Consider the following 15,545-nt stretch of genomic DNA (forward strand, 5'->3'; position numbering starts at 1 on the left):
ACAAACAAGAGAACTATTCTTCAGTGCACTCAGTACTTACTTTCCTGAGAACACAGGAAAAGTATTGAAGTGCAGAGTGATTTATTATCAAACTGGCTCACTCAAGCACAGAGAGATTCTACCCAAAACTTCAAGAACTACAGGAAGATAGATTGTGTTCTTCTCTGCTTTATGGACAACGAGTTGTAATCTGCAGAGTTTAAAATGTAAATATTGACAAATGAATAAACACATCGCCATACAAATTAGATCCACTTTTCCTTTACATTAGTAACTACCCATTACTGTAATGACTTTATTATTTATCGTAAACGTAAGCAGGAGCAGTTGGATTTCACTGAATATAAAGTCTTATGCTTGCTCTTACCAAGCAAATGACTAATGAAAGCTCCTGATAGGAGTGAGAGTTTGCCATTTGCAAACAAGACAGAATTAAAAAGAAACCATGAGGGGCAAGAGGAAAGAAAGGCTTCTCAAAAAGCAATCTTTACAGACCTCTGAGACATCTAACAACCAAACTTCAACATAAATACCCTAGTAGTATAGGTTGATGGTACATTCAGCCCAATAGGGATTTCCATCTAGAATGATCAAAAATGCCTATGCGGGTATATTAAATTTTGGTTGTTACTTTCAATAAAGACAATTTGTATATCAAATCAAAGGAAGTTCTGAGGTGTCTTTTTCCTGCCTCTGGAAACGGCTAGAACTACCAGGTCTCTTCCCTTCACAGAAATCAATGTTTGTGGTCACAAGCCAAGGAGAGCAGATAAAGCATGTTTCCCACTTGACAAAACAGGCAGGTTCCCCTCTTCATGCTGCAGCAAAACCAAAGGAGCAGAGCTCTCATTTTGCAATGTTTCTATTGGCTTTCCACTTCTGAATAAATAGCACGGGTTGACCTCAAGCATGTCCTTTTGACCTTAGTGCCTGCAGTGCTCAGCCATCCACAACTCAGGATGCAATGGAAGAAGTGGGAACAAAAGTTCGATCAATACTGAAATGACAACCTTCATTTTAAACTCCGCAAATAAATCAGTATGCAGCAAGCAAAAGATCTGATCAGAAAGCAGCAACTAAAATGTGCATTTAAAAATGCAGTTTGCAAAATTAAACCCAGATACTGAAATGTGATTATTCACTTTCAAATATATCAGTTGTGAAAACAGCTAAGATAATATAGCTGATCTATCATTACAAAATTAAATCCCCTTTGGGAAAATAAATTTTAAAAATATTTAAAAGACTGGCAAGTCCTCTCTCATCTTTCTAGCAAAAATGCAGATATTAATAATGATGCCATTTGGCCAATACCTAATTTCTCTTTTCCTCATATGTGTTCAATATCATCTTGAAAACAGATATTTTTACAGCATGAAGTGACATAAAATTTTAGCTTCTAGAAACATTCTCTTTCTGAAACACCTTTTCCATTCAGTCTCTTCAAGATTTCTCCCCTTACAGTGTGATGATTTTTTAGCAGTTTTCTTTTTTGAAGGAACGGATTGCAATTCTGCAGCTGAATTTTAGTTCAGAATTCTCAGGAACTAAAATGAATAGCATATCAAGAGATGGTATTTAACTATACTAAAATATTTTAATATTAGAAATGCTTGATCCAAGGTACATAAACCCAAAACTGTACCAAAAAAAAAAGCAGCCTCATACTTTACGTGTACCCTGGTCCTATTATGAAATTACTGCTCAGTGAAAACAGAAGAACAGACACCTCTGACAATATGATTGCTCAAACCTCAGGTTCACCAAGACATAACTCCATTTAGAAGTTAATGGATTTACTTCTTGTTGTCATGCTGGTTTCATTAATTTACTTAAGTGAACCTAGGGAAAATAAAGTGTCTCATTGTTAATTTATTTTATGGTTATTCTGTGGGGTATTCAAGATCGCTGGCCTCATCTGTAAAGATATTGTAAGAAGTTAGTAATCTATTTCAAATTTGTGACACAAATTTTTGCAGAGCAGTTAATAGCAGCGTTCATGAGCCATTTTGTTCCTTTCATTCTCTGTAAACTAGAATTGTGCATTGTTTCTGCCCATTTCTGGAGAACTGAAATAGTTCAAATTTTCATATAAACCATCTGGTCCTCAGTGTGCAATCAGATGACCATTTTACACCCATAAAGGAACCTTAGGGAGCACCAGCACCTTTCTGATATGGAAGGGATTATCAGTAATGTACATTTTTTAAACTTTTTTTTTTGTTATTTTGCTACAGACAATAGTTAGATACAGGGATTCAACAGCATTAAAAAAAAAAATTATTCACGCTTGGAACTTGATATTGTCTGTGTAGTTTTCCTTCTGCTATGCAAAATATGTACACATAGCAGAACTGTTGCTTTATAAAGAAAATATATTACAAGGTTTAAATGAGACTGAGATTGTGTTCTTTTAATCAACTCAATTTTTATTAACTATTCTTTTCAAATCAATATGCAGAATATCAAGAAGAATCGGCCTTGAAATATTTATCAATTAATTATTTCTTTATTAATCAATAGCAAAGAGGGCAGAGGAAAATATGATTAAATATGCTTGAACTCTGATATTTCAGTTTAGTAATTCCTGTAGGTGGTGAAAATACCATAGGTAGAAACCAACTGCAATCTATCTTTAAAAAGATTTTTCAGATTTCTGAAGTAGTGTAACCAGAAAATTTTAGAAAACTGACAAAAAAGATGGTTTCCTTTCCTAGAAAAATTTAGAAGAATAAACCAGCAGAAATCACTTTCATAATAAATACATTCCACATTCACAGCAAATTTTACCAATTTGATTTTAATGCTAACTCTCAATTAAAATAAAATAAGTTCTTTCTATTCATAGGATTCTATTTCCTGCTATCAAATGCATCCATTAAGTATTTTCACTGGGAAACAAAAATAGATCCCTGTCATTCCCAGGCTGACTCCTTGGTGTACCTCCAGGTAATAGAGCTTGATGTAAAAGTGCACTTGTAAAAGTGTAAAATTTTATATTTTCTGTACGCACTGTATTTTAAAGACATGAAGTCTGGAACTATTTAGCTTCACTGGGGACTGAAAAAAAAAAAAAAAGTCAAAACAAAAAAAAGCCCAAACTGAACAAAAATGAAAAAACAAACAAACAAACAAAAAAACACACACACAAAAAAAGGAAAAATACCATAATAATCCACAGAAAACTTTCTAAGAAATGATGCGCTCACCTACTTCTGTAGATCATACTGAATCCTTTGGCCAATTTTTCCATAAGTATCTTCACAATATGTATAATATTCTGATGAACCCACTCATGCTTTTTACATGTCCAGTTAGTTAACACAGTTCCTAATATCAGTCACTCTCTATTTCAGGTTTGCTTTTTTGCTTTGTTGTTTTTTTTGGGTTTTGGTTTGTTTTGTTGTTGTTGTTATTGTTATTTTGTTTGGGGTTTTTTTTTGAGGTGAGGGCTAGGGGGTTTTTTTAGCCATCATTTGCTAAATTCTCAGTAAATCATCAAGTAAATGGTATGATGGCCAGACTATCACTGGCCACCAGTGATAAATGGTACCACTTAATAAAATAATATTACAGAACATATACTTCTCCCAGGAATACCTTGTGTATCTTTCCTGTTCATCACTTCTCTTCTAATGAAATACTGCTGATGGCCCATCACACATGTCAGTCTAAACAGAACATAAAAACTGTGCTCAGAGAGGAATTTCAAGGAGCACTTCAAAAGTGCAATGACCAGATGGCTTAAGACTAATTAGAGAGCTTCTTCACTGCAAAAGTAGCTAATTTTTTTTTTGAGATCTTTGTTCCAACCAAAGAGATGCAAACATGAGACACAGACGCTTCATAACATTTTTAGCTTCTTCAGGAGAGAAAAAACAAAACAAATATCTCCCTTAAATACTATTTTCAAGGTGGGGGAAAAAAGGCTTCTTAGATTTCTGTAACACACACTTTTCAAGATGAGCACTCTTTATGAAAGAGCTGATAGCCAATATGTTTCAAGGCATTATTTTTAAGGGCCCACAGAGATTTTCCTTGATCTCCAGAAACAAATTTGTGCAATAAGGCACACCACTGTTTACAAGGACAATTAGCTCAGTTCTCAACAGAGCCAAAATATCTAATGCCCACAACCCCTCAGTCAGGTATCATGTCAAAAGACCTCTGACATGTCTCGCAACATCAACAGATGAGCTACAACTGGTGCTGTACCATAAAAATGCCTAAGTTATTGTTTAGTCTGTGTGAAGAGAAGACAAATTAGCAGTCCTGGAAAAGGGATTATTTTCAGCTGGTAGTTCATTCTTACCATATCTTTAGCAAAAACCCATTTCCTAACTGGAAACTTGAACATCCTTTTAAGAGGAAAAGCTGTCCCCATTTGAGGCCATGCACGTTGACTAGAAAGCAGCATGAGATTGTGGCAAATAGCCTCTTCCATCCCAAAATTTCTGGGACTAACAACTGCCATCACTTTTTTATCTCAATGCATGTTAATGTACTATAAGGAAACATAAAAATTAAGATTATGAGACTCCTGATGTCCTTTCCTGATTACCTAACTCTTATCAGCCTCCTGTAAGCCTCAGTGCTGGACACCCAGCTTACACATTTTCATAGAGCAGTGCTCTAACCTTAAACCACAAAGACAGAAAGGAAGAACAGCAACGCAGGACTGATACACTGATAACAGTAAAAAAAAAAAAAAAACAAAAAAAAAAAAAAAAAAACCAAACCTGAGAAGCAATAATTGGTCTGAAGAAGAGTTCCTCACAAACCCCTCCAGACAGCATGGCCCATGGCAGAATGGTCAGTTCTATCCCCCCAACAGCAAAGGGAAGTTGTTTCCTTGCCTTACAACCTTGAGAAAGCCATTTCACCTCTTTCCATCTCAGCTTCCCCACTTGAGAGCCAGAAGAAAACTAATCTTTTTCTTTCCCTAACAAGCTCTTTGAAGTCCACAGAGAAAAGTATCCCTAAATTACACTCAAAGTCTCAGTCTTGTTACCTCTGCTCATTGTTTCAATGTGAAGTACAATTTGAAGCCCACTGTAGAATGAAGAATGTGTCAATGAAATTGTAATTAAAAAATGTCATGTTTTGATAAGTAGAGCTGCTGCCAAGCATAACAAGTCAGAAATAACCACTATACAAAGTAAGCAATGCATCCTCAAAACTCACTGGCCACAAGTATCTACTTCATATCCAATTCCCTGAAGAAACAAACTTGCCTCGGACTCCTACAGGGCACTGCCTTCCACCCTTCAAAACAAGTAAGTTTATACCCACTAATATCAAGCAAGTGCATAAATTGCCAAAAGCTGTTGAGCTGTGTTTTTTATTTCTAACAGACACGCATCTGCTTGAGGGAAAATAAAAGAACAAAGTTGCTCCTGTAACAATTCAGGATATGTGAAAGAGGACCAAAAGCTTGTGTCCCATGTATCTCTGAACCAAATTAAAAGTGAAGATGACAAAAGGAAGATCCCATCCAGAATCTGTAGTTCTAAGGAAATTTTTTTTTTTTTTAATGTTAGTTTAAAATGAAACCTATATGAACTTTTACAAACTATACATATGTGCCAAAGCTGAAATGCCAATTTTAAAAATAAAAATAAAATTCTCTGCATTTACATGACTGCATTTCAAAAGATTTAAAATAAATTATTTGTATTTCAAGGGTAAAGTACCAAATAACAAAGCGTGCCAGAATATGACAAATTTTATGTTCTGTTTCACTAATAATTGATAACAGAACATCCCTGGAAAGTTGTAGAATAACAACAGCAGCTGAAAATGACAGAAGCCAGGACTGTGTTGAAAAAGCCATTTCTGCCATCCTCCAGCTGTGAAGTGGAGCAGAGCACAAAGGTCCAGCTGAAGGCTCACCCAGCGAAAGGCAAAGCAGTGGCCATCCTTCAGCTGGGCAGGAGCTGCTCCTCACGCACAGCTGCACAAACACTCCTGTGGGTACCGAGGCAAGGGAGGGCTCCATGGTTTAAAACACAGCCTGGGAGAGAGCTCTGCAGCTCCTCACCTTGGGTTTTCAAAGGCTCATGAAGCTACAGTGCTGGGGTGTGGCTTCGCCGTGTACAAACTATATCTTAAAACAAAGGAAAGAAAAAGAAAACACAGAAGACAGGCTGCTACGAAAAGGGAGATTCTCCCTTCCCTAAGGTTTCCCACTGTGCAGTGTGAGTGCCTATGCCAAATTGTTAATGAACTAGTACTTTTCTCGTCAGATCCACACACTGTTCCAACTGATTCCATGACTGCTCTGTGGTTGAGTTTCAGACAGAGAAGGAGCAGGTAGAAGGGATGAAATATTTTGCATTATACCACATTCAGATCACACTAAGAATGGCAGGAAAACACACCCTGATCTTAAACTAGACAGTTCCCAAGACTGCAAGTCATGCATTCTTGGAAAGAAGTTACATCTTCAGACTCTTTCTTTCCCATGGGACATTAATTTTTATTAGACACTGCACAAACCCTTCCCTTTCAGGTTTTAGCTTCATTAGACTAACTATCTTTGCAGATTATACTTTTAACATACTTCTGTGACTGCATGTTTACTGCACAAAAGCGTGCATGATATACACACCCACATCTGCACATTGAAAGGTAAGGCTTTTCAGAAGTGTCTAAGCTAAGACTTCAAAGACCCTGCACAGGTACTGAATTCCGGTGTCATTCCAGTGTGATTTGCTTATTCCTCTGTGCTAAGCATGGATTTATGGGCCTATCTGCAGGAAGTTGATTCAGCAAAGCTTGATAATGCTGAATACACGTAGACCTAGTAATACCACTGATTACGGTTGAAAATATATCGTTAAATATAAACTCCCTCTCCCCACTACCCTCCTTCAGATTCTCCTTTCTACAGTCGCTTCTCCAAGCTTCAATCATTCAAGCTAAAGCACAAAGGCATACAGAATTTTATTCTTTGGATGTCTTAGGTAAAATCGGACAGCCCTTTCCAACAATAAATTTTAGAAGAACTAATTTCTTTCTTTGAATGTATTTTCTCTTTCTCAAATGTCTTTTTGTTTGGTTGGTTGGTTGGTTTGGTTTTTTGTTCGGTTTTTTTTTTTCCCTGATCCAACAATCCGACATTGAAACCACGTTCTTACGTTGCTAATAAATTCATGTCCGTGGCTCTTCGAACAAGGACTTCAAGTGTCTGCGACATGCTATCAGTTGTCATCACGCTTAACCAAACAGGACCAAGTTAAGGGCCTTTAGAAAAATCTCAGTTTCCACAAGCTCTGTCAGGGCTCATTAGCGCTTGGCAGATGACTACTTTGAAGAGTTCGTCCACGCCGAGCGTGCTGCAGCGGCGCAGGAGCTGTTCCCAGCGGCCGGGCCACGGGACACCGGGCTGGGGAGGTGGCTGGACCTTCGCTCTGCGCTCGGGAGCTGCTGCGCTCCCGCCCCGCTCCGCGGCCCCCGGCCTTTCCCGGTAGAGCGCGTCCCAGGCGGGCACGGCCCAAGGCAGAGGGAGCGGGGAATGACTCAACACGGGCGCGCAACACACCGTGCACACAGCCGCCTTCTCTTTTCTTGCTCTGGCAGGTACAGAACAATACCTCTGCGCCGAGCGTCCCGAGTGCCCCGGGGTGGTCGGCACCTGCTCGTTTTAAGTCACTATCTCGAGGTGAAGCCTTCCAGAGCACCGTCTGCCCCACCGGCGAGCGTCACCCTGATCCATCTGTCCTTTGCGCGACCGTAAGCAAAGTTACGACGTTATTCCTCCCGAAACCCCATTTTTTTTCCGCCGCCGCTCCCTTCCTGGCTATCGCAGCGCAGTCGGGAGGCAGCCGCCGCCGGGCAGCCCCGCGGGCTCTCCCGCATCGCGACCCCGCAGCCCTGCCGGCGTGCTTACCTTGATGCCCTGCTGCTGTGTGGTCAGGGTCAGCTTGGACTCGTCCAGGAGCAAAACTTCGCAGTAAAATTCCTCCGGGACCGCGCAGAAACAGCCCATGCCTGCTGCGATGGCCGAAGACGGGGCGGGGAGGCGAGAAGAGCCCCGGGCGGCGGCGGAGAGGGGCTGAGGCGCAGCCGGGTCTGGGCCGCACCCGGCTCCGCGCCCCGGCTGCGCGGATGGAGCCCGGCGGCTGCTAGGGCGCAGCGCCCAGCCCCACGGGGCGGCCCGCCGCCATCCTGCCCAACAGCCTGGACGGGGCTGCCGGGCTCTCTCTCCGGGAAAGGGGGAAAAAAAAAACCCGGCGGCTTTTTTTTAGGGAGGATCCCAGGGTACAGCCCCCGCCCGCGCCCGGCTGTCACGGCGGCTCCCCCACCGCTGCCGCCCCGGGGAGGTACCGAGCCGCCCACCCGCCTCGTCCTCCTCCCCGTCCGCGCACGATTCCGCGCCTCCCCTTTGTGTGCAGGAGCGGGGCCGGGGAAGGGCTCTCGGCCGCCGCAGCCGGGGCGTGGGGGTGGTCCCCGCCCGGCCCGCGCGTTCCCTCCGGCCGCGGAGCCTGCGGGCGGAGCGGGGCGGTGGCGGTGGCGGTGGCGGTGCCCGGCCGGCGCTGCGCTGCTCCCCGGCTGCCCGCGGCCGTGCGGGGGGGCGCCGGCTGCGCTCGCCTCCTCCCCGTCGGGGGCGGAGGGGTGGAGAGAAGAGAGACCCGGCGGTCGGGCAGCGCCGGCCGCCTCCTGCCGGCCGCCGGGCAGGATTCCCCCGGGGCGCCTTTGGGGCGGAGAGCGGCGGGCGGCACCTGCCCGGCCCCGGCACCGCGCCGCATCCTGGCACGGCACCCACCGGCGTGCCCGCTCTGGGGCCGGGCGCTCCCTGCCCTCTGCCGTGGGGCGGTGGCGATGTCCCCTGCCCCGGCCCGCGCCCCGCGGTTGTCCCCGTCGCCGCTGGGCACGGCTGCCCGTCCCAGCGGCCGCGGCCCCGCTCGCTCTCCGTGGCAGCACTGACCCCTGCGGGCTGCGCCGGCTCCGCGCCGGAGGGAGTCACATCGGGAACGGGTTTCGTCTCTGCGCTTGACAAAGAAGTGCTTCAGGAGACACCACGAGTGAAGGGTCCAGCAGAGGATGAATTTTTGAAAGTCCCCTAGATCGGAGGTCTATTCTCCATCGAGCTGTTGAATACTGTGCTTGCTACAGGTAAATTTAATTTGCAAAGCAACAGTATTAAAAACAAATAAACAGATACATTTTTAAAAATCAGTTTAAAAAATTGAAACCAAAACCCAACCAACAAAGAAAAGGGGGAACACGAGAGATCCTCCAACTGCCTTTGCAGTTGTTGTCTATAGTTTCTGGAGCACTCAACTTTCTTTGATGCACATACCTCCAGGATTTTTCCCTCTCAGGTAGGAGAGGGATCCTAAAAGTGAAGCCCTGATCCCACAAATGCCTGTGCTTTTATGTAAATCTGTATGCATGAGTCGTCCTATTGAAGAAGTTCACGCGTATAAATTTCAGAATATGCAGAAGTGTTTTTCTTCTGGTCAATAACTTGTTTGTGTAGCATAAGAGAGGGGCACAAGGAAATCATGCTTACAAAACCTACTGGGTATGTAGGTAAGTCTGCTTTTAAACACCTGTCCTAAATATAACCTTCTGCTCCCAAGTAATGACACTCTCATTTTCATGTTTGAACTTGGACCTTGGGGTGTTGGGATCGCCATATCCATCCTGTAGCTGCAAAAAACAATAGTCCATGAGCACTGGGAAGATCAGGACAAACCCACTATAGAGGTTCATAAAAATAAAGCCTTTTGAAAGACCTAGAAATACTTAAAAAGACTAGCCAGTTAAAAAATTCGACTTCCTAACCTTTTTTCCTGGGCAATATGTACCCAGGGAGAATGCCATCCAGAAAGCACAGAAAATTTAGGAAATTTACTTATGGCTTTCTAAACACATTTTTCAAACAGTTCTTGAGCCCCTCTGACAGCAGACAATTTTCTAGAGATCAGATGGTCCCTTTCCCCCCCCTCTTTAGTCTATTTAGATCCATACATCATGCACATTGTGATATAAATTACCCTCTAAGTCAGTTAAAGTCATTATATATGTGTAAATCACTGGTTAATCAAGTGGGAGGGTTCAGTGAACTCAAAACTGCTTCAAAATCTTTATTGATAATTTTAAGTGTTCATACAATCACAATTCCAAATCTGAGCAGTTTTATCAATACTACTCTGGGTCATATGTTGCTTATAAGCTGTCCAAGTGAACTATTTAATGTCTTCTCTTTTTGAAGATCCATTTTGTGCGCCTGCACGTTAGCTGCTCGGTCCATGGGGAAAATACATAATACACAGTGACGTTGAGCTGATGCCTATGTCTAGGGCACAGAGAAGTTAACTCATAAATTTGTCTCCTAGCCAGCTATTGCCGACACCTAAGCACTTGATAAAGAAGCAGTACCAGAACCTGCTACTTGAGGTGAAAGCCTGGGAGGAGATCCTGAAATTCAGAAGAGACAAAATCAACCAGGGGAGCAGAGGAAGAGAGGATGGAATAGATGGGATCTAGACTATGAACCAGTATGAGCCCTGAGAAGCTCAGGAAATCAGAACAACCAGCAGGCAAAAACATAGTGCCTAGCTTTTCCTTGGAGCACCATGTTACAGAAGACCAGCCCTGCCTCAGTATTTCAAGTATCAGGACCACCTCACAACTCATGAAGATCCTGAGATAGTCATCTGTTTTCCAAATCCATTAGGAAACTGAGCTCCCTTTTACTTCTCTCTACAATAAAAAACACAGGTCAAGCACTGCAGAGGGAAACTTGTTGATGTAAGCTCTCATCACACAAACACTTATGGACATGTTTAACTCAGGCATGTAAGTACAGGACCAGAGCATAAAGGCATTTTTGTCTATTGCCTGTTTGATGAAGTAGCCAGCAGAACTCACTGCAGCCTCTGTGATCCAGTACACCCTCATTAAAATGTTCTGTTTTAGCTGTAATGCAGTATTTTCAATGAGGTCATATAAGCAAGGCACCACAATGGCACCACAAGGACTCCTATACATGAAGTGACCTATATCCATATTCTAACATACAGCAATTTGACTGCCCAAAGGATACAGTGTGGCATATCTGCTTTCTCCCTCATTTTTACACAGTTTTGCTCACAAACATTTGCTGTCAGGAAGTTCATAATGTAGTAGGAGTTATGACGACTTGTTTTAGCTGTTATCAGTATCACTTACCTTTCACTATTACCCATTGATATGTAGGGATGCAATTGCTGCATCTTATCCATGTGGGCTTCCAGCAACTGAGTGAAAAGTTTGAGAGGCACAGAGCAAGATCTTCATTCTTCCTTATATGTAAAAACAAGTCTCCTGGACTCAGTTCCATGCTCAAACAATGAGAGAGGCAAAGCACTGAGGTCTAATGCAAGAAAATTAAAATGAAAACAGAGAAACAGCACATAACTCTCTGGGCTACATGTACAATCTTGAATGTATCTTCCATTAAAGAAAAAAGTCTTACTGAGACAACTGTTCAACAGTTATTGTCCAGCAGAGTCTCTGGTCTTTACAGGGAAAAAAAGGTACAACTGCCCCAGCAGCACTGCATTGCTCTGGTTTGGCTCTGCCCACCTGCCCAGACACACCTGTCCTCAGCCCTGCCACAGGGGTTCTCCAGAGCTTCAACATGCTGTTAAGAACTCCACTTATTTGTGATTCTTGGATCCAAACAAAGGAGCAAAGCAGGCAGTGGAAAAAGAATACTTTCCACATAGCATTTTACAGTATTCAGAGGAAAAAAGTTTGTTGCAATGGTGCATGAATTGGCATTTCTCATTTCACTAACAAAAGGCTTTACTTAAAATGCATTCAAGGATGCTGCCAACTTCTGATTTATCTGGATTCTGTCTTACTACTACACATTAGACAAGTATGCACCCACTGCACCATTAGAATCTATGATCAAAACTACTGTGAAAATAAATTTATTCAGATATTCATCAGTTTTATACTTCCTGCAAAAATGTTGACATTATGCTCTACACAATACAAGTCCTTAAAGCAAGAAATGCCAGTTAAGACTACTTAATTACAAAACATGTTACAGAAAGGCCAAAGTTCAGATATACAGCGCAAGGATAACATAAAAAAACCCACACAGGCAAATAAAACAAAACATATTTTAAAATCTTAAGAGGCTACAAAGTAAACTTAAACAGATTACATTTATTGGTCATTCTATAAAAATAAATGCCTTGAGATCCTCTGAACTGACATGGGACTGAGTGACAATAAATTCCTGATTTTCTTCACACATTTAACAAGACCCCAGAAGATTGCAACACTGCAAACACACACTTAACAATCAAGGAAATAATAAGCATCTCTCACTTGCTGATTTTTTAATAGGAACACATGCATTAACTATACCTCCTCCACTCAAGAAAAATTTAAAATAAAGCTTTCAGGATATTTATTGTAAACCATAGAGCTAAAATTAGAAACTGAAAGAACTGTACAATTTTATCAAGGCAAGGAAAAAAAAAATCTAGTTTTAGCTACTATTTATTGAACCTAATTTTGTGTGTGATGTGGTTTTACAAAGTTTCTGCCAAGACTTTGACAAGTTACCCCTGTGCAAAGAAGAACCAGATGATCCTGTTTTATTTTGCTTATGCTTAGCTTCCTTGGCAGAACTTAATAAGTTTTAATAGTAAAGGTAATTGGGTGGCAAGATGTAACAATCTAACTCACCAAGAGGAAACAAAACCAAGAATTCTCTACATGACTTCAAGTCATGCTCTCACAATTTAAACCAGTACCTTGTAGCCCCAGTCTGCAGAGAAAAACAGAGGCTGTGAAGGACTGTGGATATTTGGGAGGTAATCTTCTTGCAAAGAGTTTTTCAAAGAATACTACCTAGTAGATAAACTGTTGCTTTTCTTAATAAAGCACAACAGACTAGATCCATGCTTAAGCACAAAAAGGAGAATATTGTCTCCACACTACTGTACCTTTTCCTATCCCATTAGAATAGCTCCAGACATGCATCTTTGGGGTAAGACAATGGTAAGCCAAAAGCTACCTCTCAAGGATCTGGTGCTAAGCCTGTTCCAAGGCATCCAATATACTCTGACATTCTTGTAAAAAGCAGCTGCTTTGAATACACTTAGTGAAGCATTTCTTATTCCAAGGACAGGCTGGCTATGCTGGCTGGCAAATGACAGGAGACTCAGGTAACCTGTCTTTTGTGTCCCACATTGTGCAAGCACAACAGAAACAATGTTTATTTGTAACCATCGCCTCTTCTTTTCCTCTCTGTCACTTTCTGGATGCAAGTTTTGGAGATCATGTTCCACTGAAATTAATTATACAGAGGTCTACAAATGTCACAGCAATAAACCCAGGGACACAATAAACCTAAGCAATGGTCTAGGCAAGGCAAAGACAGTTTAAGAGGACTATAAGCCAGGTCAGGGAGGCAATTAGTCAAGAGTGACATAGATGTCCATTAAGACAAGCATTTTCCACACATAAAAGAAAATATTTATATATACAAGCCATCAGTAGGATGCTCTGATGGAGAAAACAGCTGACTATTTTTATGTTTAATAAACTCACTACTGTGAACCTTAAACTTTAAAAATTCAGGTCCAATTTTTTTTACAGGTATTACATCTACATTTATTCTCTCTTTTGTTGTTTGGTTATTACAGTCACATTGTCAATTGAGAACCTCAATGCTACTCCTAAACTCAGTTTCTAATTTAAACCTGTCATTCTCAAGTTGCTAATATCAATTTCTACTATTGTGAGATGCATACTAAAGTAATACCAGCTGTAGTATGCAGCAACACTTCAAATTTTGGACAACTTGAAAATATAGAGATTTTCTAATACAATTTCTGTGAAGAATTGCCCTTTCTGGATAAGCAGTGTTCTTTAGCTGAACCTTGAAAGCAGAAAATGCAGTTATTGTCTGGACAACATCATCTATTGTGAACTATGACGAGATGGAGTGGTGATGGGATGCTGGAGGAAATTGGAAGAAATAAATCTTTTTTTCAGTGACTACACTTATCTATGTTGATTTCAAAAGCAAAGAGATTTAAATAGCTCCCATAACTGATTAAGGAAATAACCAGGTTGTCATATATCTTGTTGACTCAGATAATTAATATAAGAAGATACAGACTAAAGCATGCCACATGTAGCCTGCTGTGTCTTCCTTTCAAATTTCCTTTTGGTAGCAGACAGATGAGAAGGATTCCCTCAAGCTCCTACATCAGCCTCTGATTCTGAGTAATGCTCAGCCTGCAGAGGGATTGCTCCAGCTCAAAGTCAGTCAGGGCCACTAAATTGTCTAATTGATTTCATGTTTATCACATTCCCTTCAATATGGGGGATGTTTCTTGCTGCAGAAGACAGAAACTCACTCTGATATAGCATATTTTCTGGAATTATTAAGTCAGGCTAAACAGTACAATCTGGAAACTTTTCCACTTTTCTGGGAGTTTCTAAGCATGGTTACACCGGACTGACATATTTCTGTGTGTATCCTTTTTTAACATTTGATTTTCTCCTTAGGACATATGGAAAAAAATGTAAATGGGACCTCCATGGGACAGCAAGTCCTTAAATAAAGCAAGAAAATTACAGAACTCATCTTGCATTCAGAATAAAAATTATCAGCACCCAGTGTTTTTCAAAGAAATGGATGAGGTAAATAAGAGGTTCAGAGCATTTTTAAAGCCCTGGTACTGCTGCCTTTCATATTCATAGTGTGTATCTGACACAGGCTTTAACAGTACAACTATACCTTCTGCTCCTCACCAGTCTGTATAACAGTCTAATTTACTGCCACCCCGCATCTAAGTTCAAATTACTTGGCCATGCTAGCATTCAGCTGGCTGAAACAAAAAAAGGAAAAACTCATTTTCCAGCATAGGGGAGGAGAAGGGAGTACACAAGAAAAGTGCAGGAGAAAGAGGAGGAGGAGGAGAAAGAACATCTGTTTGTTGCTGGGATGAAAGGAACTGAAAAGTAAGTACACCACACAGAGGTGAAAGCTAGGAAAATAAAAGCAACTATGAGAGGTACATCAGAGAAGACAGAAATAAAAAGAAAAGTGGAGGAAAAGAGCATATTGAAAAAGAGAAAGAGGATGAAATTATTATAAAAATGCTCTAAGCAGGAATTGCTTCTGTAGGAGCTGGGCCTGCCAAGCAGGGACAGAAAGAGAGTATCAGATGAGGTCATGAAAATGTAAACAGCTTTGATGGAATTGAAGTGCAAATGCTGCTTGCACAGGTCTTATCCTCTCCAATGTAACATTTTGCCTTGAAGGCAACAAGAATGTGGTCTAAGCACCATGGGTGTTCCTCTCCTTTATCTGCTTCCACAGACCTCTAGTGCTCCTCAAAAACCCAAGCTGCATTCCTGGCCTGGCTTCCTACTTTGGTGCACAGTAAAACACAATTTTTAAAGGTGTGCTTCTGGTGCTTCCAGCAGGGAACTGGTAACCTGTCTGGCTGTAACTCCTCCTAAGCACATGGGTTATTAAACAGCAAGGTATGCTCCAGGTTGTTCATATAATGTGG

At 41.6% G+C, this 15,545-nt stretch overlaps 1 protein-coding gene and 1 long non-coding RNA gene across 2 annotated transcripts in view; one reads left to right on the plus strand and one right to left on the minus strand.

Moving 5' to 3' along the window:
* The window catches only part of EPB41L4A (erythrocyte membrane protein band 4.1 like 4A), a 118,224-nt gene extending 110,197 nt beyond the window's left edge, over positions 1–8,027 (minus strand). Inside the window, exon 1 of the mRNA XM_063181167.1 lies at positions 7,892–8,027. Coding sequence (XP_063037237.1) covers positions 7,892–7,990 — 99 coding nt within the window. The 5' untranslated portion in view covers positions 7,991–8,027. The remainder of the gene's footprint in view (positions 1–7,891) is intronic.
* An 888-nt stretch (positions 8,028–8,915) lies between these two features.
* LOC134431806 (uncharacterized) lies at positions 8,916–10,739 on the plus strand. Its single transcript, XR_010031111.1, has 2 exons — positions 8,916–9,117; positions 10,347–10,739. It is a non-coding gene; the product is annotated as an uncharacterized LOC134431806 (long non-coding RNA).
* The last annotated feature ends 4,806 nt before the right edge of the window (positions 10,740–15,545 follow it).

The sequence above is a fragment of the Melospiza melodia genome, chromosome Z, assembly GCF_035770615.1.
Source record: "Melospiza melodia melodia isolate bMelMel2 chromosome Z, bMelMel2.pri, whole genome shotgun sequence".
Taxonomy (NCBI): domain Eukaryota; kingdom Metazoa; phylum Chordata; class Aves; order Passeriformes; family Passerellidae; genus Melospiza; species Melospiza melodia.